The sequence below is a fragment of the Talpa occidentalis genome, unplaced genomic scaffold, assembly GCF_014898055.3.
Source record: "Talpa occidentalis isolate TD23 unplaced genomic scaffold, MPIMG_talOcc4v2.1 talOcc4.6, whole genome shotgun sequence".
Classification (NCBI taxonomy): domain Eukaryota; kingdom Metazoa; phylum Chordata; class Mammalia; order Eulipotyphla; family Talpidae; genus Talpa; species Talpa occidentalis.
Genome location: NW_023604972.1, coordinates 28,330,780 through 28,358,767, shown reverse-complemented (window position 1 = coordinate 28,358,767; position 27,988 = coordinate 28,330,780). Strand labels below are relative to the sequence as shown.

Sequence of the window (27,988 nt, the reverse complement as noted above, 5' to 3'; positions counted from 1 at the left end):
TGGTTTATACAGCTCTACAGCCTTCCTATATTCTTACACCACCATCTGATGTTCATAAATGAGAGTCAAAGATAATCTCAACATAGTAGGAAAAACATACTGGAGTGTTTAAGGACAGGTTCTGTGTATGAAGCTTCTCTTTACAGACAATGAGAAAAATAAGATTCATTTCACAAATCACAGTGTCCACATCCATATACATCACCACCTTTTCTTTAGTTTCACCAAGAAGCCAAAGAAGAGACACAAATTCAGGGGAAAGACCAAAATAGCACTAAAAGATAAATCCACAAAGGTTAGCACATACTGAGTTTATGGTTCAACTGTTCAGTGTTCAGGGCAAGTAATAGACCTTGAAATCTAAAATAGATTTCACATCCTTAAGGAAAAGATGCTAAGGGTAAAGATCAAATACTTTACAGAGAATGTATTTAGGAAAGCACTAACTGATTCATAAAAATCTCCTTCTGCTCCTATTCAATTCCAAAGGATAACGTGAGGTTAACTCAACTTTATTTCATGATCAAATGGCTCTCCACAGTAAAGTGGTGGCAAGGTTTGAGTTTCCTGTGTGACATACAAATCCTGTATTCTGTATTAAAAGCAACAAATCGCTCTGCAAAAGGGTAGAGCCTGCTTAATAAATAGCTTGTCTATAATATCTTGTCTATAGTATCTTCTGGGTAGTCTTAAAACTATCAACAAAAATTGCCTGGGCATGAAGGTTTCTGGGAATGTTTGCTGGTTTTTTGGTAATTACCATTTGCTGTGGCCTACATAATATTAAAAAAATAAAATAAATGCCCCCAAGGTGGATCAAAATCCATTCCTCCAAACTACCCTAGGCAATGAGTCTCACAAGAGAGAGACATAAACATTATGAATGAAAAACAATTATAGATAAGTTCAGAAAATGACCAACACCAAAAGAATCAAATTAAAATTTAGCAGACCTAACAAGAGCCTATTTCTAATAAGGGATCAGAAATAATTTAAGTGCATAAAAGCTGAATCTTCCCTTTAGATAATAAATAATCCTTTGTAAAATATAGTTAGGGGATGATTTCAATTGTAATAACAGCCAAAAGAATAACACACACAGAAAGAAGCAAATAGGTAACATACTAATGAAGACACAATAAAAGTTTACTAAAAGGCATAAATGCAGTTATAATATTTCTGGACTAGAAAGACCCAGTATTGTAGAGCAATTACTTCTTCCTTTACTAAACTACAAATTAAATGCAATCAAATATCTATTCCTCCTTGCCTCCCAGATCCTTACCCCAAAGAAGGGGTGGGGAAAAGTGAGGGAGTCAGGCAAGCTTGGCAAATTGATTCCAAAGTTCATCTGGAAGAAAAAATATGCTAGACTTGCCAAGAAATTGTTGAAAAAGAATGAGGAAGAACTTGCCTATCAGATGCACACAATATACACAGTATAAAGCAGGTGAACTGTGTAGAAGGCAACATCGTAAATATTTTAGGCTTTGCAGATCACCAGCACTAAACATGAGAGCGAGGCTGTGTTCCCACAGAACTTTATTAAAAAACTACCAAGTGGGCCACATATCACTTATGGGTTGTAGTTTGCCATTCCAGATTGCTTTTATTCACCTCCCTGATTTTAAAAGTACAGCAATTACAGCAGTAGGGTAACATGTTCAGGAAGACAAACCTATGGAAAAGCACTGATAAACATATATGCATATGATATATGTATAAACACATATAAAATTAGTGTAAGATAAAACAGCATTTCAAATGAATAGGGAAGAGACAACTATTATCAGTGCATAGAGTGACAACTTGCCAACATATGGAAAAGTTAAAATTAATTCCAACTTCACCCAAAAATTACAGATAAAGGAAAAGATGTTCAAGGCAAAAGAAAAGTCCTTGTCATGGGCTCAGGGAACATTCTTCACATTTCCTCAGGTTGCCATTTGCACATGACCGTCTACAGAACCTTGCCAGTCCAACAAATGGAGTTTTTCTTCACTCTTTATCACCTTTTGCCATGCTTTACTTTTCTTTTATACATATATTTGTTTGCCATCTTCCTCTCCCATTAGAATATCAGCTTCATGAAGACCAGAACTTGATCTTGTCCACTGCTCTAGCCCTAGAACAATACCTGGTGCATATTAGGTGCTCAATAAACACTCAACGAAAGAATGACTGCAGATACATAGGCATGAAAGCTTAAATTCTCTACGTCCAGGGCATTTCAAGCGTATCCACGTATTTATCTTCGAATGTGAGCAGCACAATGGTAAAAGAGGAAACTCAAGGAACCTGTGACTCCTGCTCACCACTTTAGACTTAATTTCCTAAGGATTTGTATTTCCAACTGAGACCAAAGGGGATGCAAATGTAACAAACAGCACATTCCAGCAGCATCTATTCTTCTCAATGATAATCCATCTACAACAATTTTACACAGAAACAAAAACATGATTATGGCACAGAACTTTAAGGAAATTCTACCAAACAGGGCTTAGTTCTCAAGATCCTCATCAGACCTCTGCCACAGCTGAACTTTGGTGGAGAAGTATGAGCAGCACTGCTCTGGGTCAGGTACCACAGATGTGGCTCAACCAGGAGTCTGTTTAAAGAAAAGTCACTCTAAGGCAAACGGCATGGATGAAGGGTGGCCTGGACTTTCAGGAAGGCTACTGGGAAGTGACTGAAGTGGGAAACTCTCTGGGACTTAAGTTAGACACTGGTAGTAAAAATGCAACGGAATAATCCTGAGTGTAATGGGAATGCAGAATATCCACATTTAACTCACACAAATTTAACTTCATTCACTTAGCAAAAAAAGAAGACGGACAGCAGAAAGAAATTCAGTTGTCCTAGTAACTGCCTTCCCTTCTACTAATGAGCAGGAGATGGGCAACACGAATCTGATATTCATTCAATCTATCTCACAACACTCTATGAGTTTAGTATTTACAGAGATACATTTTCATGAAACATGGTCCCTAAATGCAAGCCAGCTGCTGCAACTTGTGCTCAACTGAAGCACCAGTGATGTGTTCCAATGCTGGAGAAAAGAACTGGCTGTGCTGGATTTATTCAAGACCATCTCTTACGAGCATCTTCCGAAAATATTTCCAGTGGTATTTTTAATGCAAGTGATTTTCACCTTACAAATGGACTTTAGAACTAACCTGTCTATAAAATGCAATTGTACTGTAAAGAAAAAGACTGCATTCAGGAGACAAGAAAGAGAGCTTAACATTTCATGTCTTTTTGTCCAATCCTCCTCATTTTACTCGCTCAGCAGAGTCAGATGGCGAGCTGTAGTTAAGCTGGGAATAAATCACATTTTCTTATTCCCAATGCAAAGCCTCCATTCTAGCTTATTTCTGATCAGAACAAGTGTCCATCTATCTTCATACTGCTTAAAGGAAAAAAAGCAGCAGCATTTCCCACCCAAATTAGTTAATAACCAAGCACACAAACTTAAGAGTAATACTAAATAAAGACACTAAACCTGGTGAAATACAAAACAACCTACCCACTTTTTCTTTTAAGAAAAACATAACACCATTGTTACTTCTATTTTAAGTACACTTCTTTTATTCACCAAAGATTCATAAGTGTAGTTTACTATTCAGTAGGCCAATTTGAGCAATGTCCACAGGTAAACAAGCTTTTAATGTTGCACTTATGTGCAGATATGTACTAAATAAATGCTTTTTGATGATAATGAACTGATGAATTAAACCAGTAAATGATGAACTAAACCTTCTTGGGGAGAGGGGCCAAGTATATATTGCCCAAAAAGTGAAACAAAACTGGACAAAATTGAGTATTATCAAAATTATTATTCATCCTAATGCTCCGGGGGCTGAACAAGCATGCTAATGCAGCAGTGCAGAGCTAGGCCGTCTGGCTGCAACTCTGCAGGCAGCGCTCAGGGCTCTCCGAGCCAGGGCTATATAGCCCACTCCCCTGAAATAAGTTTTACTCCGTGATATGGAAAAAGGAAAAAAAACAAAAAACAAAAAACCTGTGTTAAAGCCAAGGTTGCACTGTAGTTGAGACCCATTGTTTAGGTTTGCCTGGTCTCCTTCCTTCTAGAAACACAAGCCCTCTTTTCTCTAAGAGTTTTAGACAGTTTGAGAATGTTAATGTTAAAGAGAGACCCCCTACAGCCTTTATAGGACAGGTAATGAACTTTGATTTCAACCACTGAGATTTTGGATTTGTTACCTCAGTTTATAAAGAGAAACAAAACAAAACAAAAAACACCCAAGTCCTGAAGTCCTTACAAGGCCCTACATGATCTGACCTAGGTCACCTCATTTCCCTTAGCCCGGCTGCCTCCATTCTGCTACTCTTCCTGGAGTACTCCTGTGACTTCCTACCTCAGTGCTGTGCATTTAGTATGCCCTCTGCCTCAGTGACCTCTGACGTTCACAAGGCTGGACAACTGACTTCACTGAAATTACCTACTCAAATGTCACCTCCTTAGAGAGGTGTCCTCTGACTCCCCACTATCCAAAGCAGCACCCCTATCCCCCACCAGACTCAGATCTTTGCATGGCACTCATCACTTTCTGAAAGTTTTTAACAGTTTTAGTGAGATATAATCCATATTACAGCTCACTTATTTTAAGTGCGCGATGCAATGGTTTTCAGTGGTTTGTCACCCTCATGTTTTGCTTGGCATATATTGATACTTACAATGGGTTTTCATACTGCAAAACTAGGAAAACCCAAAAGTTAGGTTGTGTCCTTCATACTACATGCTCGTCACTGCCAGAAGCAGCATTTTATAATTTCTTATAGAGCATTTTGTAGATAATTTCTTTACCTATAAAATAAATAGTAACCGTGCCTGCCTCACTAAGGATACTTCAAGGATGCAATGAGCAGCGTGCTTACAACAGTACCTGGCACAGGGCAGCACCACCTGAGGGTTGGCTAGGCGTTCACACAGCGGACCAGCCCTGTCAGTTGCCTGGGGCACAGCCCAGGGCAAAGCAGCTACATCTCTTGAGCCCTCCTCTCCAAACCAAACCAGCTCACAAATTAAGCTGCTTAAAACCAATCCAAAATAATAATAAAACCAATCCAGTGGCTCCACATCACAATCACCTGGAGCACTTGAAAAAAGACCAATGCCAGGGGCCCATCCAGATCCATTAAATGAAAGAGGGAGTGGGCTGCCCTTCCTCAGGCAGCGCCTGACTCTGATGTGTAACAAGAGGGGAGAGGTCCATCCCTATCTTCAACTCATTCCACAAGCGGCCGGCAGCCAGCCCCCTCTGGAAACACAACACAGGCCACACAGGAATCCACCTCAGTCACTTTTTCACTCATTCCACCAGCAAGTGAAAAAGATTAAGATCCAGGGTGGGGATTTTATAAGGCTGAAAAGCCAGGCAAAAATGAAAAGCAGCAAAGGTGTTAATGTCATTCTCCATTTACAAAGCACAAAAACCAACAAGGTGAGCCACAGAAAGGGGAAAACTGATAAAGGCTGGGAAGCGGGTCATGGTAGGTGACTCAGCGTTTTCATGGAACACAAGAGCCAAAGCTAAAACCCTCCAAGCAAGCCACTGCTGGTTTTTTCCTCCTAAGTCTCCCAGGACCCATAAAAGAGGCTGGGAGGAGAAACCATGCGCCCAAGAGAGGCCGTGTGCCACCTAGCACCCGTCATCAACGCAGAGTCGGTGCCTGCTGGAGCCATCTCAAAGCAGGCGGCCACTTCAGGACACCCAGCTGGCGATACTCCCAATGTGACAAGGTACAGAAGGCCCTAGATTCATTCCCTTCACCACACCCCCCTACTGAAGAACACAGATCCACCTGACAGTTCAGAGTAAAAATCATCCTTTAATCACACTGAGATTACAAGAGCCCAGATTTAGGCTAAGGAGTGCAGCAGAAAGCCCAGGGCCAGAGCTCCCACGACGGAGAGGCATCGGAGTTGAAGGACCCTACTTTGCCAACCTCCCTATGTCCCGAGGTCCCGACCTGAACAGCCCGATACAGGATCCTCTTCACAAGGCTATAGTGAGGTCAATGAGCTGCTGCTCACCCCGCACTCGCCACAGTGCTGGCCATGCTGCACCAGTCAAGGGCCATTCCTGCGGCCCCTGCTATTATTAGAATGTAGAAGAGACTAAGACAGACAGAACCTGGAAGGCCAAAAAGTAAAGATGGGGTCTTCAAAGCTCCGACTTCAAGAGCCAATGTCTGCTGAGCTTCCTGTTTAATTAAGAACAAGTAACTGTGGTCTAAATTTGGGAATGGCTTCTGTAGAAAGAGATATTAATGAAGAAAAGACTTAAATTTGTCCTCAACTACAGAAAAAAAATTCAAAGACGTTACAAAAAAAACTGTATTAGTAGCTCTATAAATGGTAAGTTTTACATTTTCTAGCATTTCTGCAATATTGTTAGCTATCTCCTGCATTTGGAAAGAAGGAGAAGTGTATGTTTAAAAAGTACTTAATATAAATGTCCATCTAAAATAAAACCTAATACCAAAAATGACTATTTCATTATTGACTAAAGAAAAAATGTGGGAATCATTATCAGTTGCCCGTATAAGAATCAGTTTTTAAATATCCATTAAGAATAAAATGGCAGAAATGAGGGAAAAAGGAGGAGCGCAAAAGAAGGAATTTATCCCAGCTCCCCATCCTGCTGGGACTCATTACAAGAAGAAAAAAACCAAAAGCAAAACAAAGATAGCCATATCAATGGGCTCTGCCGGCATCATTCACTGGCCAGTGAGCGACAAACTATGGAATTTCAATTGCCCTACCTCTGATGAGCATAAGAACCAAGTGCAAAGCACAGACAAAATGCTGAGGGCCACTTCACTGGCAGAGGTGGGGCACCCAGACCCTGGACCTAGAATCTCATCTCGCCACGTACAAGCTGTGTGGCCATGGCAGGTAAGTGACCTTACAGCCCTCAGCCTCCTGTCTGTAAAATGAGCACAATGACAGGACACACACTACTTTGGAGGGTTGTGATGAGGATAAAATGAGTGAATCCAATCAAAGCAGGTGGAGCAAACCAAGAATAATCACTGTCCAGGTGTTAAACCTTCCCCCCCCCCCACTCCCTTTTGTCCCTTTTCTCTCTGTGCCCCACCTCACTGGCTTCTCTCTTTCCTTCTGTCTTGTCCATTCATAAACTCTCCTGGTGCCTCTAATCAGCCTTTCCCCACTGGGCCCCTGGCAATTCCCACCTACCCGTCACTCTGGTCTCCCTAAGGGCCATTCTACTGCCAGTTCTTGGCATCCTTACCTAAGCTGTTCCCTGGGTTGGGAAAGCACCTCCCCCTCCCCCCCACCAACCTCCCAGCACACGCAGATCCCTTTCTTCACATAATAAAACTTCAAATGCTAAACTCAACATGACAATTGCTAACCCTGCTCTGAAGTCTAATTTTAATGACTCCCCATTTGTACTCACAGTACCCCGGGGCACCCACCTACCCTACCATCCTTCATCCCAAACTTCAACTGTTCAATGCTTCTATGCCTCCACCACTGAACTCACTGGAGGGAAAGTCTTAAACATAGGACCCTCCCAGCTGTGTCTGTTACAGCAGCGCCTGGCAACAGGGAAAAGCTGAAATGTTTGGTCATGGCTAAGGGAGACAATGCCTCAGGACGTTCTTTTCTTCCTTATAGCCTCTCATCCTCCTGAAATCAGGAATTCTTGTGGAAGCTCCCAGTGTTGGAGGAGGAGGCTGCTGTGTTTCCTGATTAGTTCTCTGGCGTATGGTGGGTGTTTCCACAAGATTGTAGGGAATTTCAAGAGAATGGCAGGAGTCGGGGTTTCTATAATGTTCTCTCCCGAGGTATTAAGGAGATGGCAGAGCAAATATTTGAAGTCGGACAATCTGACTCTATGGCTATGACACGTAACTACTATGCTTTCCTGCCTCCTAACCCTGACCCAGAAAAATTAAAATATATCACATGCGAGGAGCAGATTCTAGCATTGTGTGTCTCTGGATCACAAAGAAGCAAGAAAAGCCATCTACTGGAAAGTTGGTCAAGAGAGTAAGTCATCTAACTCTAGACAGTTCCACGTGGTAATGGATTAATTACCAGCTCTACGATACATATAACACTGACAGTTTTTCTTCGGACTTAATAGTTCAGTTTAAAAAAGAGAGAGGGCCTCCCCAGTGGTGCAGCAGGTTGAGCACAGAGCTGTGAAGCTGTCTGCAGCCTCTGCAGCACGGTTCGCTTCCCAGCTGGCCACGGAGATACCCACATGGCTTGGCAGACCTCTCCTGCCTCACCTGCTGCTCCCCTCAGCAGTGTGCTTTGGTCCTTCTGCCTGTTCTACTCCCCACTCTGTCTCTGGTGAATCCTCTCACCCTCCGGTGCCTCTGGCCTATACCCCAGCTAATGCATCAATTAAAAAAAAAAAAATTAAAAAAAAGAGCACTTTATCACATTTTTTTTTTACTGTAATAATCTCATGAACAGCAAAATCACTAATCATCAACTAACATGGAAGAGACCTACGATAATTTAAAAGCCAAAAATTGGGTGAAACATGGAAGAGAGAAGACCGGTTGCAAGAGGTGCAAAGGAACTCTTGAAGGTAATGAAAATATTCTAGATTTTAAATTTAGTGGTGGTTATAACAGTACAAGTACTTTATTAAAATTCAAACAGTGTGTTTAAAGTGGGTACAATTTTATAGTACGTATGCGATACTCAATAAAATTAACTAAAAAGCATTTAGGATCATTAGATATGAATTTTGGATAAACAAATATCCCTTCAAAAAGGATCACAAGAATTATTTCCATGTTTAATATTCCCAAGTCAGATCCAAAGAGCTGCACAAGATGTTATACATTAGATCTTGAACATCACACCTCTAGACTTTAAAGGGACAAAGAAATAATTAGGACAAAACTGCAGTATAGTGCTGCACAGAGTAAGATTTAGTGTTAGTGGGGAGACTGGTTCGTAGCTAAGAGTCCTCCCTGATCATCCCAAATGTAGCTACTACAACTGGCATGGGTGGTGTGCTCCCCTCACGTTCTTTAAGTTACCCCGTGAGCCAGGACTGTTGGTCTCTGAAAAGTCAACCAAGTGGAAAGGCACACTGCTGTTCTTCTTCACAAGGGCCTCTGCCACACTGACAAGTGACAGCTCTGGATATTGTATTTCTCAGAATTCTTAGTTGTGCACATCAGAAACCAACTAGTTAATAAACCAGAACAGTGATTTTTCTTTCAAAGGACTACTGAAGAGTTCTCAGAATCTCTGAGAAATCCAAGAGCTGAACCAAGTGCACTGGCTATCCAACCGAAGGCCGCAGGGCGTGGTACAAGAACTTTTTAAAATTCAGCCAGCACCTGCCTGATCCCTGGGACTACAATCTTATTAGTCCCAGAAACAGCTGCCACCACTACCCATGCTTTCCAAATGGCCTCCAACCTCTGGCTTTGGATTCACACTAACAGTGGGTTGTCTGTTAGAGCAGCTCTGTTAAGGTGTGAATTCCCCAATCAGAGTAAGTTCCAGGGCCCCTAATACTGACAATACCCACCACAGACACAAATGAATAGTAATACCATCCTCCCCAGGAATACTGCTGATATAGCCCAGCAAGTAATAAAGGGTTTCAAAAATATATACACAAGAAAAAGAATTCTCAAAGGCAGAAACTACAAAGAATCATACCCAAAGGCGACACTATTGGGGGAGGGAAAGGGGAAGCAGGGGTTTTTATATCATGTACTGCTTTACTCAGTATATTAATAATTTTTCACAAACTACAAGCCTACCTTCTTAGATTGAAAATCACTCATTAGCACGGTTTTCTAATCAAAAGAAAAACAATTCAAATCTGAAATAGCTAGAATACTGAGCACTACAGGCAAAAAGATTTTTGGATCTGAAACAATCACACAATGATTACTAAAATGCATGCCTCTATTTTCAACACATTTCATTACCATTTTCTACTTAAAGGATATTTTTTTCGAGGGCCTCCCCTGGTGGCACAGCGGTTGAGCACTGGGCTGCAAGGTTGCCCGCAGCCTCTGCAACGCCAGTTCAATTCCAAGCCACTGGCGAGGGTCCCACATGGCGCGCAGACCTCTCCTGCAGCGCCCACTGCTCCCCTCAGCAGTGTATTTTGTCAGTCTGCCTGTTCTGTTTCCTGCTCTGGCTCTGGTGAATTCTCTCACCCTCCCGCGCCTCTGACTGTACCCAGTGCTTATATAAATAAATAAATATTAAAAAAAGGCTATTTTTTTTCCATGTATGTATTGCTTAAAAGAATCATTCTCAAGTGGTATTGTTCCTAACCTTGATCTCAGGGGGGAAAAAAGCACAAACTATTAAAAATTATTAACCTAATTCAAGCTGACCAATGAAAAAAATAGCGTTAATGTCAAATTCTCAGAAAAATCACTTCCAATTAACAAACTTTACTTTCTAAATGAAGAAAGCAATCTCTTTGAGCAATTGCAGTGTATTATTGTTAACATTAAGAAATAAACCCTTGCAAACAGAATCTGATCATAAAACAGAATGAGGGAGCAGCACAACCGCTCTGGTCCCGCACCATTCAATCTGTGAGTCCTGCCTTAGCTATGTCTGCCCAGCACTAACAGGCCAGCGAGATATGAACACGGTACTTTCACACACAAGAGTCCAGGTCCCGTACCACATTGCCAGCATTTTATTCTCTCCTAGAGAATTTTTCCATGCCATAAGCAGTCTCCAAAACTGCTATCTGCATGTATTTTAAAAGATTACTTAAATTGGTTTGCATATAGCTGACTTTGTCAAAAAAGGTAGAGAAGGAGTAAGTGAAAGCTTGCCTGGAGAAAATTCCTGGAAGTAAAACCTAAAGACAATGAAAGATGAATCAAAAACATGCTGGAAAGCAGAGGGAAGAATTAAAACCTTGCAGATAATTCACTATTCAGGATTGACCACTTTGATTCAATTCAACACTTATTTGAGGACCTAAGCAGGGCACCTGGCTGGATGAGAAAGTAGATACTAAGACATGGTCCCAGTATCAAGGGATAATAATCTAACTGGGGAGGGGACAAATGAGTAAATAAGCAGCTATTGTCATGTAAGTTAAAAGAGACTAAGTGCTAACAGTACTTTGAAGATTCAATGGAGGGAGAGAGTGAGTCTGCTAGAGAGGAAACAATGACCATAATAAAGGAAAGTCCCACAGATGTAACTGAGGGCAGTGGGTGAGGAGTAGCTGAAGGCAGTAGCAGTCCAGAGGAAAGAAAATGAGATTAAACTACAGAAGTCTGTTCAACCCCAGGTTCTCAGGAGTCTGGTTTGGGTGTAGGGGAATCATATGAACAAACTGGTTCAACTGGTGATGGAGAAAATAAATTTAGAGGAAGATGAGCCCAGCCAAAGGCTACAGGTTATTACAACAATATAAGAGAGAGATGAGACCTACGGCAATGTCAGTAGGTATGGGAAAGGAAAGATGCAGCTTCTCTCTCGCACTGCCGACTAGACAAAGAAAGCATAAGAAATGTGTAGGGTTCCACCAAACAAAAGGTCAAGAAAAAGTCAAAACTAGCAATCTGACGGCAGTACTGAGGTATCCAGCAATGGAGGGGGAGGAACGGGGGGGGGGGGGGGGGGCAAACAGGGGAGAAAACACAAGGGCATATGGTGATGGTTCACACAGGGTGAGATGGTGGCAGGAGAACTATGGGGACTACAATGATGTAAGAAAAAAAATTAATTAATAATTTTAAAAAAAAAGATATGTGGAGGGTTCCAGCTTGGAACTGTAGTTTGAGTAACCAAACAAATGAAATCAATTGGTCTTTGTTTCTTTTTGTTTTGGTTACTCGTAAGCTCAGGGTCAAATATACGGCGTAAACATATGGCAAACATTTATGCGCAGTCTGATAGGATTATATTTGTGCTTAATAACTCACCTCTAACTATTTTAGAATGAGGCAGAAAATAAATCAACAGATTAAAAAAAGGCAGAGGGCACACCAGAGACAGTTGAACAAAGTAGAGAGATTAGGGACATAACCTGTTGGTTGCCAACCCAGAGCATTCTACTCACTCTTCTTCCAGCAAAGACCACATCCCTATCAGAAGCTGAAAATGCTAGACTTTCACTTTCTCACCCTCCCTCACGACTAACAGTGGCAAGAAATCAGTTCTATCCAATGACTAATGGAGCAGTCTTCAAGATGACTTTCTGGAATAAGACCCCTCTCTACTAACAGAAAGTTACAAGGAAATCTGCTCCATCATCTCTTTCTTACATAGCCATGATGCCTGGCACTGCAGCAACCATATTGCAAACTCTGAGGCAATTAGCCTAAGATTTTTGATAAGTCAAAATACTAAGACTGGAGAAAGAAAAGGATGGAAGGAATCTAGAGCATATCACCCAAACAATGCACCAGCATCAAAACTCTCCATCTATACAATTCTTGCTATTAAACAACAATAAGGTCTCTAACTTAAGCCAATTTTAGTTGAGCATTGTTTTTTGCCAACTGGCATACAACAGAGATCACTATGGTCAGTTTCTGACAGGGTGATTTTTATACTGCTGAATTAACAAGATTACTACATTGAGATGAGAATAATGCAAACATGTATTATTAGACAGAAAGAAAGCAGTAAATCAGTAAGAGCTGCTGGGGGCAGCTAAAACAGAAAAGCATGCAATGATAAATACCATGGGGGTGTGTCTTAGAGGTAGAAACATGAAGAAAAGAGTAAATGTACAGAAGTGCTCTAAGGTGGAAAAAATCAGGGACACTTTCTTTTCTGCCAATGTTATGGACAAGATAACCTAAAAAAATCTACCTCCAAGTGCACTGTCAAAATATTCTGGGTGAAGTCTAAGAAATATCTGTTTAAATGCATAGCTAAGTTCACAAGAAAATAAAGAACCTCCCAAGGCCGAATATCAAAGAGGAACCTAACCCAAACAGGAGCAGAAGAGGCCAGCAAACAATGTATAGGAGCCTACGGTTTGTCAGGCTAATGGTGAGGGAGATAGTGTGTATGTCAGAGGCAGCGGCCCTTGGAGGTGTAATCAAAAAAAAGAAAAAGGAAATGACCAGTCAAGTATTTTCTTCAAAAACACCACCTTGAAGACAATTATAGCTCATTTACAACTCATACACTTTACTCTATTCAAGAGCAAATTCCAGGATGAAACGCACATTTTAAAAGATATGTTCATATTATATATTTGCATATCACAAAGGTTTTCAGGGATATTTCACCACAAGCTTGAGTAAAATATTAGATATAAATCTTTTCTGGAAAAACACACTGAACAATTTTTCAGCCAACATGTAAAGAATCATGGTTCAAATTAAGTCCATAAGTTCACTGTATTTGTAACTACACCAAGTTTTAAATATTAGGACTTCTTGGTGAAATTTTAATCATGTGGTCATTATTATATTATTCTAGTGATTATGCAACCAATACTTTCATAGCTTGCATATCACATAATGATCTGTCATCTCTGAGCTAATCCTACTGCTCTCTACAGACAAGATTCTGGAGTCACAGCACAGAAAAAAGTAAAAGGAACCAGCAAAGACTGTAATGTCTGGCCAATCCATAGCCTGAGAGAACTGTCTTTCATTTTAAAGAGGCAGGTCTCTAATTTTAAAGAGGTGGAGAGAAGGAATTACAGCTGCAGCTAAAAACAAAAACACAGGAGCTCCTCCACCGAGTTTACTTTCCCCTACTGCCATCTGCTTCTTTGAAAACTGAAAACATCAGAGTCTTTCTCTCATCTACACATTTTCATTCTGGCCTTACGATTGGGTCCATTTCAACCCTAAATTCCATTAAGCTGCCTCCCGCACTCAAATCATTTCGAAACCTTTTTTCAAAGTCCCCTTATCCTTGGGCAATCCAATCAGCCCAAAACCTACAAAACACCTAATTTATATTATCTTCACAAGGGCCACATTAATCTCTACCGCATTCCCAGACTTACACATAACACCAAACCTTTGAACCTAGTGTTTACATACACTAGATGCCACAACAGATACACCATCCCAAACGCTGCTTCAGATTATGTTGCATCTTGAATGTTTCTCCACACGTGTGCTAGATGGTCAGAATAAGCACTGAATCTACAAATAAGGCCACCAAATGCCAGAGGGAAATAATTAACTCGCGAATCAAGAACCCAAGTGTTAAAAGACTGCGCTTGGCTGGGTTTCCCCCCCTCCTGCTGACACAGGGAGAAGGTCTGGTGAACCGCTCCAATCCCGGGGGACAGGCGCGCCTCCAGAGAGCGCGCTCCGGTCCACCGGGAATAATGCACGAGTTAGCAGGCTGGGAGGCTCCGAAGGGCGCGCTGCATTGTGGGACTCGTTTCCACAGTTACCCACGTGCACCCAACCCAACCGCGGCCCCGCGCGGCTGGGACTACAAATCCCAGAATTCCGCGGGACAGTCTTTCCCCTTCACACCCGGCGACTGAGCCAGACCCTAAAGGAAACCCCTAAAGCGCTCTCCCCGCACGCCAGGGAGAGGTCGAGCTCCCGGGGCGCGGTGCGGGTGGGGGAGGGGAGTTCCAGCCCGAACATCCCTGCAGGGAAGCAGGTCCCCGAGACACCAGCCTCCACACCTGACGGCCAGAAATTAGACAACTGCGTCACAGACTGCCAACCCCAAGGACCGCCAGGGACCCCGACACCTCCCCTGCGCAAAACCCCGCAGCCAGCCTCCAGGGCCCGACCCCTGCAGCTCCCGCCTCGGAAAACCCGCAGCCCGCGCCCCTGCCCCGCCCCCCAGTCCCGCAGCCCGAGCTCGCGCCGGCGCTGACCTCGCTCCCCACCCGCCCCGGGGGGCACCCCGACCGAGGCCAGCCCCGGGGCTTCTCCCCCGCCCCTCCAGCCCGGCCCCGCCCCCTCTGCGCCCCGCACCCGAGGCTCAGGGCTCGCCCCCCTCCAGGGACCCAGCCTTACTGGGGGGAAGGAAGCACCTCCCCCAAACTCAGTCTGACACCCCCCTCCCCAGCCCCGGGCAGACCAAATCCGGACGTGACAGTCCCCCCCCAGCTCCGACCCCTCCCACCCGCCCTCGCCTCCGAACTAGCGCTGCACCCCCACCGCACCTCCCCGGCCCCTGCCCCCATCCCGCCACCCCGATCCTCCCTCCACTTCCTCCTCCTCCGACTCCCGAGTACCCCGTCTTCCCAACACCTGCTCCGCCCCGGAGCCCACCGCCTGCCCCCACTCACCACTCCCAGTTACCCCGGCACCCTCCATGCCCCGCCCGCGCGCCCGCCGGACTCCCCAACTATCCCGCATCGCACCCGGATCCCTCCCACCGTCTCGCTCCCCGTTACATCAGCCCTCGCCTCCCGCCGGCCCCCCGGCCCCCTCGCCGCTGCCCCCAATCCCCCACCCCATTGTTCCCCACCCCCATCCAGCCTTCTTCCCATTGTCCCCGCCCCCGCGCTCCCCCAGCACTCACCCGCCTTTCTCACGGAGCCGCCCGCACCGCGCAGCCCCCGGGAATCCCTCACCCCTGCGCCCCGCTCGCCCGCCCGCCCGCTCCCCGCCTCGCCCCCCGGTCCCCGCCCCCCGCCGCGGCCGCCCCCCAGCCCGACCCGCCAGCGCCGGCAGCCGCCACCTCCATTCACCCCCGACACTCCAGTCCCGGCCCTCAGCGCACGTCCCGCCCCCCTTCCCCCAACCCTGAAATGAAGCCAGTCCCCACCCCCCTCACCTCCGCCCTCCCCGGCGGGCCGGCCCCTTCCCCCCATCCCACCCCCGCCGCACGCTGCCCGCGGCGGCGCCGGCCCCGGCCCGGGGGGAAGGGGAGGCTCCCGGGCCGGGGCTCCCGGCGCTCCCGGGACAGGCGGCGCGGGGCGGGGACTGGGCGCCGCGGGGCGAGCGCCGCCGCCCGGCCCGGCCCCCGCTACTCACTGACAGCGGCGGCATCCGAGTGCATTTTCGGGCAGCTCACACCCCGCTCGCCGCCCGGCTCCCGCGCTCGCCTCGCGGTCCCCCCACCGGCTCGCCGCACCTCGGATCCGCGCTGAGGACCCGCCGCCGGGCGCTCCCGGCCCGCCCACCTCGCCTCCGCCATTGGCTGAGCCGCGGCCCGGGGGCCGCCCCTCGGCGCCCCTCATTTGACGGAGGGAGAGGCGAGCGCCGCTCCGGAGCCGGCGACGAGGCCCCGCCCCCGAGGGCCGGAGCGATTGGTCCCGCGGCCCCGAGCCCGCAACGCCCCTGGCGGAGGCCACGCTCGGGGGCCGCGGGTTGGGCCGCGCTGCTGTCACTCAGCCCCGGGGGTCCGAGAGCGCGTGGAGGGGCGAGGCCGGGGACTAGGTCCACCTTGACCCTGAAGCCCCGCCCCGCGGCGGGCGGGATTGGTGGAGGCGCAGACCCTCCGAGGGGGGGGCGGCCTCCGAAACAAAGCACGCGAAGTGCGCCCCGAAGAATCAAGAAGGGAGAGCGCAGCCGGGGCAGCCGGCGTCCCGCTGCACGGAGCGGGGGCGTCTGCGTTCCCCCAGCGCGGCGCGGCCGGCTCCCCGGCTGGCCCCGCGCGCCTCCGGGCGGCTCTCTGCGGGCGCCCCGTCCGTGCGGACTCGGCCCGGGACGTCCCTCGCCGGCCGCTGCAGACGGCTCGGTGGTGGGTAAAGACCTGCCGCGGCTGCATTGCCAGCACACCCTCCTCCGGGGTGTGCAGGTTCCCTTTTCTTGTGCAATCCGTCCCGTCCGCGTTTTCGAAATGCACTTCTTCCCCAGAGTCCATACACTTCTTCGCCTTTCGTCGCGGATAGGCTGAGCTAAAGGCTTCCAGGGATGCAGGCGCTGCGCTCACCACACCTCTGCAGGGACACCCCAGCGGTGCACGAGGTGGTCTGGGGCCACGCAGTGAGCGTCGGGCTCCGGGTGCTCGTCGGGCACGTCCGCAAGTTCAGGGGGCAGGGAGCAGCCCTCATGACAGCCACCGTAAACTAAGAGGACCTAAGCTGTTGGCACTGAGAGGCGATGCAGAAAACGTAACTGTTGGCTGGTATTTGACAGAGGAAGACGTTGATTTGGGTGACTTCTAACCATTGAGCTTCAAGTCAAGAATTTGCACCATTTTCATGAATCCCGAGCAGTTTCTTCAGTCCTTTCAAACGTACTCAGCATACGTATCCATGTTGTGGCTGAACAATGTTTGTAGATATTAACGGAGGATTGCGCCCTACCCCTTAAAGCACAGACAACACTTTTCGGTTTCCCAGGGCCCCAGCTGGCAGCCAAGGCATTCCCCAGCCCCCTCAGAGAATGGATGACACCACAGACAACCCGTGTCGTTGTGGCGTTAGCTTTCTACAGCCAAGGATTTTGAGTGTCAGAGTGCTGACTTTAAGGTTTCAAGTCAGGCGATAAATGTTACACCAAATACCAGATATTTGAAATAACTGGATCAAGTCATGTTCTCTTTCCCACACCATTCCCAGTGTGATACTGGACTTCATACCTTGTAATCCTTAAAGTCTCATTAATAAATTACACCCTTATAATTTTATATCTCTCGAATTTCTATCATTTAAACATGTTAATCGCTTCACCTAATCATAGTCTCTGATATTTACCTGAATTCATCCACTTGGTTAGAGAAGGAACCTTCCGTAGACAACAATCTCATTAAAAAGGGGGACCTATGAGAACCTTTCAACAGGGACCCACAGAGATGGAATGCCTCCTGAATCTCAGCTAGGCCATTCCTTGTTGGGTAGATCTAATTGTAAGAATGTATGCTTTTATTCTGAGCAAAAAATGCTGCTCCTACATTCTTTATCCTATTTATGTTTTCAACCAATTCTATATCTAGGAAATAATAAATTATATATAGTTTATAACAAGTTCACAGTTTTCTGTATGTAATATTTGGGTTGGTTTTTTTTTTTTTTTTTTTGGTGCTTATGATACTTCAAGGGCTGAGACAGTTATTTTTGTACAGAAATGGGCCTGCTTCTTGACACATCTGAATTAAGCACACAATTAACTTGTTCTAGCTAGCTATTTGCTTTCTTGATTTGTTTGCAGCTAACTTCATGCTAATATACATAATGGTTAAGTTACATGAGGGACCAGCCAGCTGCTTTGCCCTTAGCACCCAGCACTCTACTGGAACATGGTATCCACAGAAATTTATAGAATATTCCACTTTCCTGTCTCTTAGCATCGCTTTCAGATGAGTCAATCTGATTATTTTCAAATACAGACATAGAAAGTAATTTACACAGATCTTTTGTAGAGAGTCAGCAAATAGCTTGAGGATGAAGAGGTAAAGTTCATTCTTAGCAAGATCTCACTGCCCCACAGTTTTTGTGAATAATCAAACTGGCATAATTAAATGACTAGCACCCAGTACAGTGCTTTCAAATGGCAGGCACTAGTTAACTGCTGCTTATAGTGAACTGAATGTTCACTATAATTTGAAATTTTAGATATGTAAGGAACTTTGGGGATTATCAAATACAACTTCCTCATTTAAGAATATGAGACTTGAGGTCTAAAGGAGTTAAGTGCCTAATCCAAGTCAGTCAGCTAGTTGATAAATAACAAAGCAATAAATTCATTTCCCACTTGCTGGACCAGATCATTTTGCCTTTACCACACTGTCCAATATCAAAGTTTCAAATTCCAACTTACAGAAACTACTCCCTCTTCCCATTAGAAAGTTGTCAATATAATACAAACTCTATACTTCATAGCTGAAACATTGCCCTCTTTTTTATGAAATCAATAAGGAATTTTTAAATAAAATTTCATTTTTTTCCTCATCGGTACCATTCCCAAGTAACTCGATCCCTATAGGCATGTTTACTGAAATAAATATTACACTTACATTTATTTATATTCAAATCCTTAGAGAAAAAAATTAGCAATTGTCTAGGGACAGTGACGGATAGAGATATTTGGAAATGCATTCTCTATGTCATTTTACTCAGCTGGTTACTGATTTAAGGTGATATTAAAACAAGTTACCTGGTGTCAACTGACGGCTCTTTGATTAGTTGTATAATATTAATTTAATCAGATATATTTTTAAATGCCCTAAATTTAGATTAGAATTTGGTATGAGAAGTCTAGTGAGAGGAAGAATAACATAGCTCTTTAACCAAATTTTAAAACTTTTCTACAAATCCCACTATGGCATGATTTTCCTGTATGTGTTGGAGTTGGGGATACAGAATGGGGAATGGCATTTTTCTCAAGACTAAAATTAAGTTGGATCTGCTCAGACAAATAAATGTGTACCCAGTAAGATTTGAAGATAATGAGAAAAAACATGGCATGAAAAGAACAAAGGAATTTGGCCTCATATCTGAGCCAGGATGTAGAGCTCTAGTTACAAAAGTCAAGTTCAGTGGGTTTCCAGGATGTGAAAGTGGAAATGATGATGATGATGATGATGATGATGATAAAACATATCCATAGAGCTTAGGATAGTTAATTTCTCCAAACTTTAACTGACCCAAACATTAACAACATTTTTTAGTGCAAATCATAAAATAGGCACTACACTTAGAGTACTTTACTTGTAAATTATTCCCCTAACTTCACAACAACACAACTAATGCTATTTCTAATTTACAGATAAATTAACTGAGAATTAGAGAGCTTCAGCAACCTGCCACCAAGCTGATAAGTAATAGTGCCCCTAAGTAGCCAAAATGCCTACATGCATGTGTGATAATATTCCCATACTGACTTTCAGTTTTTTCTCTTTTTAATCAGATTACTATATGTCCTAAATACTTGAGAGATGTAGTGATAATACACAATAATATGGTTATGAATGTTCTTTTAAAAATTAGAGTGGTTGCAAATAGCCTGCAAATGGTATATGAAAAAAATGCTCAACATCACTTATAATCAGACCACAATGAGATACCACCTCACACCAGTGAGAATGGCAAATATTTACCAAAAAAATGGTAACAATGAATGCTGGCAAGGATGTGGAGAAAAAGGAATTCTCTTATACTGCTGGTGAGAATGCAAACTGGTCCAACCACTAAGGAAAGCTGTGTGGAGATTCCTCAAATCACTACAAATGGAGCTGCCATATGAACCAGCAATTCCACTTCTAGGAATCTACCCAAAGGACACAAAAACATTAATTTGAAAGGAAACCTGCACTCCTATGTTTGTTGCAGCACTATTCACAATAGCTAAAATATGGAAACAACCCAAATGCCCAAAAAGAGATGGTGATCAGGAAGATGTGGTATATATACACAATGGAAGACTATTCAGCAATCAAAAATGATAAACTCATGCCATTTGCAGCAGCATGGATGGAGCTGGAGGGAAATAAATCAGGAAGCAAAAGAAAAATATTGAATGGTTTTACTTATAGGAGGAATATAGGAGAACCAGATAAGGGATCAAGGGGGAAAAAAGACAGAACTACCAGGCAACTTAAGCAGGGGAGGAGGAGAGAGAGGGATTAAAACAGGAGCAGGAAGAGCACAAGAGACTATGGTGATTGGTGATGGTTCACAGGTGACTTGGTGGTGGGACTTTTATGGGGACTACACCTGAGAGGAGAAAGCAAAATGTACAAAACTGAATAATTATGTAAAATATATATAGAAATTAAAAAAGAAACTTAAATGCACTTTCCAGTTAGAGGGCCTTTTTCTGGAGTAGAACATCTATCTATCCAGGCTACCTTTACAAGTAAATATTATGAAAAATATGAGTCAGATTATTTCCAAGTTTTGTTTTTGTTATCTAATTTGTTCTTCTCACCATATTTCAACAGCAACTCTCTACTTAATGAGATTAATTATCCAGAGTATATAAGGAGACTCTGCTGAATATAGTATATTTTCTACTCTGGTATATCAGTGAAAAGGACAGTTGCTTTCACCTGTTGGAATTAACCCTTTAACCTTAAATGGCCTGCATTATTCGGAACAAATTTTATCTGTTAAGCTTTAATTTCCATAAGAATGGAACTTTTTACATATATAATAATATAATAGGACAGTATTGCAAATAGCCACTAGCCAGACACTACTAGGATAATAAAAATGTTTTCTAATACTTGTGTACTGTCAAGTCCCAATCATTAATTAATAGAAAAGACAACCTTGCCTCAAAATTGCTAGTGACTGGGTCTCCCTGGTGGCGCAATGGTTAAGCGCTGGGTTTCGAAGCTGCCCGCAGCCTCTACAGCGCCAGTTCAATCCCCACTGCTCCCGGCCTCGGGAGGAGGGTCCCACATGGCGCGCAGACCTCTCCTGCCACTCGCTGCTCCCCTCAGCAGTGTACTTCGGTCCTTCTGCCTGCTCTGCTCCCCGCTCTGGCTCTGGTGAATTCTCTCACCCTCCCGCGCTTCTGACTGTACCCAGTGCTTGTATAAATAAATAAAAAATAAATAAATCTTAAAAAAAAAAAACTGCTAGTGACTGATAAGTTTAAAGATGGCATTGTTTGCCATCTATCTTGCTTTACTATACTTTTTCTTTTACCAGCCTTCTTTCCCCTAGCCTATCTTAACACCAACTGTTAAACACAAGCAAGGGATCTGTGTATATTCCCTACAGGCTATTTCAGAGTACTGATGGGCCCGTATCATGTGGGCTTAAAATGTACACTCAATCGACTTCCATTTTTTCATCAGCCTTTATTGGTGCTATAATGCATCTCTTAAACTCAATAGATGGAGCTTTCTAGAACCAACTCTACACTGGGCTTTTTAGCTTTGGGAGCATTTTTGCCTTTTTCTTGAAGCAGAACCTAGGCTTTCTGGAGGCAAATTCCTGGATTAAAATCCCATTGGCTCTACCATTTGAGACAAATTACATCTCTGTGTCTTGATTTCCCCATCTGAAAAGTAGAGAAATAATGGGACCTACTTGTATAGTTAGAATTAAGTGAATGGATAAATACAAGTAAAGCATGTAAAAGTACCTGGTTCAATAAATGTTAGCTGTAGTATTACTCATCAATCATATTCAGTACCCCCATATCCAACTTCTCATTCCAAATCTTTCTTTTCTCATCTTTGACTATGCTTCATTAACTTGACTTTCTTCCTCTCATCTGGAGTATACAGTGAACACTGCCTTAGTATACAAAGGGTCCACATAACACCAAATGTGAAATTAGCCTTATGTGAAACTGAAATCTGAGAATTTACACAGTAAAGAAAAAAAAATCAATGCCAGGACGCTCAGACACTTTGAAAACGAGCTTAATGAAAATTGATTTACTGAAAGTTCAAATGGATATAGGAATTTCCTGTAAATATAAAGAGAGGGTATCTTATATAAAAAAAAAGTAATAAGTTGGAGGGGATTCTCTGTGAACAGAGACACATTTGTGTTCCCATAATGAATGAGTTCCCTTGCTTGTACTATGAAGTAATTTACCCATCCCTGACAACCACAATTACTGGTATAACAGTTATTTAATCTGTTATACCAGAGGCAAAGGCAGAAAATATCTTTAAGCATTACCTTTGGGCCAGCTTGGATGAAGACTCAAGATCCTACCACTTAAACCCTTGAACAAGAATTAAATTTGTCTGAGCCTCAGTTCCTTCATCTATAAAAATAGGGTTAATGCCTTCAAGGGATACATAATGGCTAAATAAGATAAAATGTGTAAAAGCACTATAAAAGTAGGGGAGGCAAGCAGGAATGAATATTTGAGCACCAATTATGTAATGCTTTCAAATGTTTCCCCGTAAACTAAGTGCAATCTTGTGAGGTGCAGTTGGCTAATTTTTTTTTTTTTTTAAGATTTATTTATACAAGCACTGGGTACAGTCAGAAGCACGGGAGGGTGAGAGAACTCACCAGAGCCAGAGTGGGGAACAGAACAGGGAGACCGACGAAGTACAACGCTGAGGGGAGCAGCGAGCACTGCAGGAGACGTCTGCGCGCCATGTGGGACCCTCCCCAGCGACCGGGAATCGAACCAGTGCTGCAGAGGCTGAGAGCAGCCTTGCAGCCCAGCGCTCAACCGCCACCGGGGAGTCCCTAGCTAATTTTTATGTTGGGATTATTTCAAGTGAAAAGTGTGTATTTTTAAATTATCTAGAAATCCTGGTTTCTTTTTTTATGCAGCAGCCATCTATAGCTCTCAAAACTAAGAACTTTCAAATTATACTGAGATTTGACAAGTGTTTCAATTTCATTTAGCTGTGCATTTTCTTGGTCCCTCTTACATAGAGAAAATTTCATATATTTTTAAAACTATTTCTAACTTTCAACATTTCTTAACACATGACTACTAGGGTTGCATCAATAACCCTCCCCTTCACCCCCCCCCTTTTTCTGGCTAATCTTTTTCTCCAGCAGATCTACAGGATGCTTTAACAGACACTTTTCTTTTTTACCAGGGCTTTCTATTTTATGGAAATCACACCTGCCTAAGGATTTAATGGGGTATTTGAATAAAAATGTATTCATTCATTACCACATGTTCTTCTCTGAATTGGATATTTTCACCTTAATCGTATTGAGCTAATCAAGTCCTAATGATGTTGCATTAAATTTCATCTCAGAAGGTGTAATTTTCCAATTGAATCTAAACAATTGCATGACCTTTATAGTGACTTTCATAAATATAGCATTGCTTCACTTACTCCAGCAAGGGGATGGACGGAAAGAATAACCATTTCACTTGGACAATGGCTTCTGTGTGTTGTCAGGCTCTCATTTCTCCTCGTCTTTTCTAGCCTTTTTCCATGAATACAATGTCTTTTTAACATCCCTCTCAGGGCAGCACAGAAGGCCCCATCCATCTCAAGACGTCGTGGCTGCACAGCAGCCGAGCATCTCATTATGGCAAAGTGAGGCATTCTGGGAGAGTGGATGGAGTCTGCGGAAGGCAGTAAGAAATGGGGGAGGGAAGGGGAGGGCAGGAGCTGTGGAAAATATATGCTCACTTCCTTCGTGGTGATAACACGTTGTGGAAGTAAAAACCTCCTGTTTTAGAAATAAAGAAGGTATAGGAGGTCAAAAACCTGTGACTAAGTAGATTCCAGCCCCTGCATGCTGGTCATACCCACCTCAGCTACCACATACCCCCCAACACTCACACCTTAACCCCCAGTGGAAGCTACCACAGGAGTCACTTTGGTGAAAGAAAGCAATAGATCACAGCACTGAAGGGAAAAAAAAAACAAACAAACAATGATTCCACAATAGAAACAGAAAAGAATTTGGACACACACTCACACACACACACACACACACACACACACAAATCACTGACTCACCAAATTGAAAGAATATTTTCTTCCAACTAACCTGAATGCTTATAGTTTACTTTGTTGCACCACCTTAGCCAAAATAGATTGAAGCATGTGCCCTCGACATTTCCAGAGTCACAAGCTCCTTTAAGAGTCACTGAGCCATCATCCTTTCAGTCACCAATAATGACTCTCCCTCAAAGGCCTGAAACCTACCAATCTCACCCCATCACGCCCTACATTAACAATTCCCAGATTAGGATTCATTTTTAATTTACAATCTAGTATTTTGAGTTTAAAAATCCAGGCACTTTAAGGAATAATCAGTGGCTATCAGTAATTTTGTTACTGAGAGATTAGTTCCCCTTTGTTAGTTTTCCTCCTGAGTCTGACTGACATCCGAGCCTGCATTCAGATAATAGGAATTTTGTTAGCAAACCAGTGGTTCAGGCTGTAGAGCAATGGGAAAGCAGGACAGGCTCCACTGGATCATGGAAGCATTTTCAAGTCTGTGTAGAGGTATTGGACATAGAAAAATTCAGGGGTAGTTTTGCTCACCCCCCAGATCCAGACTGGATTGCTGTCTAAACTGCTTTTTTCAGCCACATAGACAACACCTAACCTGCCCACAGCCTCCTTTCCTTTCTCTTTCATTGTTTCACCCCCTCAGCCCCTGGCCCCAGGTCCTGATCAGCTCCCATGGCGCTCCAAGCCTCCCAGTCACTCTGCCCTCTCCCACGGTGCCTGGTCAGTTCATCCTGAAAGCCCTACCTTAAGGTCATAACTGCTTCCCTTTTATTCGTCATCCCTCCATCTCATCATCATTTTTTCTGGTTTCAAAGCTCTATGGCCAACTCCTCAGTCTGTTCTAAGCCTCCATTCAAGTATTATATAGTTTAACTTTGAGGACATAAATATTGGCAAACACTTAAATACTACGCAGTTGGCACCAGGTACTGTTCTAATGCTCAAATTCATTCATTTAATCGTCCCAACAATCCCAAGTGGTAGAAACTTTGGTTAAACCTATTTTATAGGAGGGCCTCCCCTCGTGGCACAGCGGTTAAGCGCTGGGTTGCAAAGCTGCCCGCAGCCTCTGCAGTGCCGGTTCTGAGAGTCACACATGGCGCGCAGACCTCTCCTGCCACCCGCTGCTCCCCTCAGCAGTGTACTTCTGTCCTTCTGCCTGCTCTGCTCTCCCCTCTGGCTCTGGTGAATTCTCTCACCCTCCCGTGCTTCTGACTGTACCCAGTGCTTGTATAAATAAATAAATCTTAAAAAAAAAAAACTATTTTATAGGCGCACAGATAGGTAAGGTAATGCCCAAAGACACAGCTAGTCAGTGGAAGACCTGGGAGAATTATATCCAGGCTTCAGAAGATCTGTATTTTTAATTATTAAGCTATATTATTTCTTTATATAGCATTTTATTTATTTTATTTAATTTTATTTTATATATTTTTACATCATTTTTCATTTTTGCACAATGTATGCATTTTCATCTTGGTTATATTCCCATGTAATTCCCACCCCCCTTATTTTGACCCTAATCCTTCTTTCCTTCTCCCCTCCTTCCCCCCCTCCCAGTGTGCTCTGGCTTATAGTTGCTTGTTGATTTTGATTTTTACTTTATTATAATTAGTCTTTTTCTTGGCCCCTTATTTAGGTTTTCTAAATTCCTGCTATGAGTGAGACCATCCGGTATTTTTCTTTTTCTTTCTTACTTATTTCACTGAGGATGATCCCTTCAGCTCCATCCATATTGCTGCAAATAACATGAGTTTATCTTTTTTGAATGCTGAGTAATATTCCATTGTGTATATGTACCACATCTTCTTGATCCAGTCATCTATTTTTGGGCATTTGGGTTGTTTCATAGCTTAGCTGTTGTAAATAGTGCTGCTTATATAGCATTTTGAAGAGGGCTGCTTACCCTCCCTTCACCCCCAACAGACACCCCAAGTCTTTTAATGTGGACACTGTACTGGGTTTTTCAGCACCACTAGGTACAGATCTAGGAGACCCAGGGAAATGTGTTGTGTCCTCTCCGCTCATCATTAGTGGCACCATCAACAGTCTCCCCAGTTGCCAGCTATGGAACTTTATGTTCTTGCTTCTGAAACAGATGGGCACAAGACGACATGTGGGGTGTGTAGAGAGACCCTAAGTAGCAGAGTGTTGGGCATTAAAGGATCACACTGCTCACGGGTCAGAACTGGGCCACTTGCCCCTCCTCCCACCCAATTGGTGACTGTCTCTCCCTTTTCCCAGTTCCCCTTGCTAGTACCCAAGGCTCCCCCATGGTGGCATCTGGTGAATGGGCCTCCTGCACAGACTGTTCCCATTTTCAACGTGAGGCCATCCTTACTGAGTGAAGGCCAACCTCACTAAGACTGAGGATGATTAAAATGAAATTAATCATTTTCCTTGAGGAAAATCACAGAGGAGTTGCCTGAAGATTTGGAGGGAACAGAGAGGTGCCGAGAAGATTTTACTTAACAATCTTGGGGAGGGCGGCCTCCCTCGTGGTGCAAGGGGTTAAGTACCGCACCGTGAAGCTGTGTGATCCTCTGCAGCACGAGTTCGATCCCCAGCCAGGGAGCTACCCACATGGCGAGGCAGACCTCTCCTGCCTCACCCGCTGCTCCCCTCAGCAGTGTATTTCAGTCAGTCTGCCTGTTCTGTTCCCCACTCTGTCTCTGGTGAATCCTCTCACCCCCCCCCACCTCTGGTCTATATCCTGGCTCTTGCATGCATAAATAAATAAATCTTTTTAAAAAAAAAAAACTATCTTGGGGAGGGTTCAGTGCCAGTTGTGTGTATAGGAGCCTCGTGCCATTTTAGTGTCATGAAATGGAGATAATTCTGTCTTCCTTGAGTTAACTCTCCTGCTGTTGGAGTCAAACCCCCTCCCTCTCTCATGCCCCATCCAGCCCATAGGCAAAGCACAGGCCCCAAGGCCACCAGCCTAATTCATTCATACACCCTAGAGACACGTGTACCAGGACCGATTCGGATGATCACAACTCACCTGTCCAAGGTCGCATTCCCTCAGATCCTCGTGAATGACCGACTTGCTGTTCTGGGATATACTTTCAGGGCGAAGTACAGATGAGTTAACATGGTACCACCAACAAAGATATTTACATTAAAAAAGACTCCTAACAAAAGACTCACCACCAATAGCTAACATCCGTCCCCTGCCAGCCCGCCACCCTGAACATTCTCCATATATAGCTCCTCCTCAGACTTTCCAACTTGACATAAAGCTCACCTCCATTAAGCCTTCCTTGACTGAGGCTGCCCACGTTCATGTCTTTTTCCACTTAACACCTACAGCACTAGAACAGAATTTGGCAGGAGGAAACAGAACCAGAACAAAAGGGAATAGAACGTTGGGCTGAACTATCTCAGAGGTGAGCTCAGCACATTCCCTCTTTCACAGGTGAGGAAACAAAGACCCAGAAGTGACCAGTCTACAGCCAGTCAACGACTGCTGAAGGGCATCTGGAAGTATGTTTCATGTCCAGCCCTCCCCTCATTTGCCAGGACTGCTCCCTCTTCATTTGGGGAAATGCCCATCACACCATTCATCAAACAAAACTTTGATGGGATTGTCAATCTTTTTGCCTCTTCCAGTGACTATGTGATCTCAGCTGGGACCATTAGCATTCATCCATGGAATTTAAATATTAGAGTCAGAATTAAGAAGTAACAGTTTTGTCTGTTGACTGATAAGCTGCCAGCAAC

The 27,988-nt window shown here is 44.1% G+C and overlaps 1 protein-coding gene across 3 annotated transcripts in view; it reads right to left on the bottom strand.

Annotated features, from left to right (window-relative positions):
* DCUN1D4 (defective in cullin neddylation 1 domain containing 4) overlaps window positions 1-27,627 on the bottom strand; it is a 79,452-nt gene extending 51,825 nt beyond the window's left edge. For 2 of the 3 annotated variants that reach the window (XM_037530689.2, XM_037530685.2), the window contains exons 1-2: window positions 27,513-27,627; window positions 27,270-27,330 (exon numbers count right to left, since the gene is read on the bottom strand). In XM_037530689.2, coding sequence (XP_037386586.1) covers window positions 27,270-27,330; window positions 27,513-27,518 — 67 coding nt within the window. In that variant the 5' untranslated portion in view covers window positions 27,519-27,627. Of the gene's footprint in view, window positions 1-15,942; window positions 16,038-27,269; window positions 27,331-27,512 lie in introns of those variants that run through there. The other variant, XM_054688495.1, reaches the window with a different exon arrangement.
* Window positions 27,628-27,988: the final 361 nt, after the last annotated feature.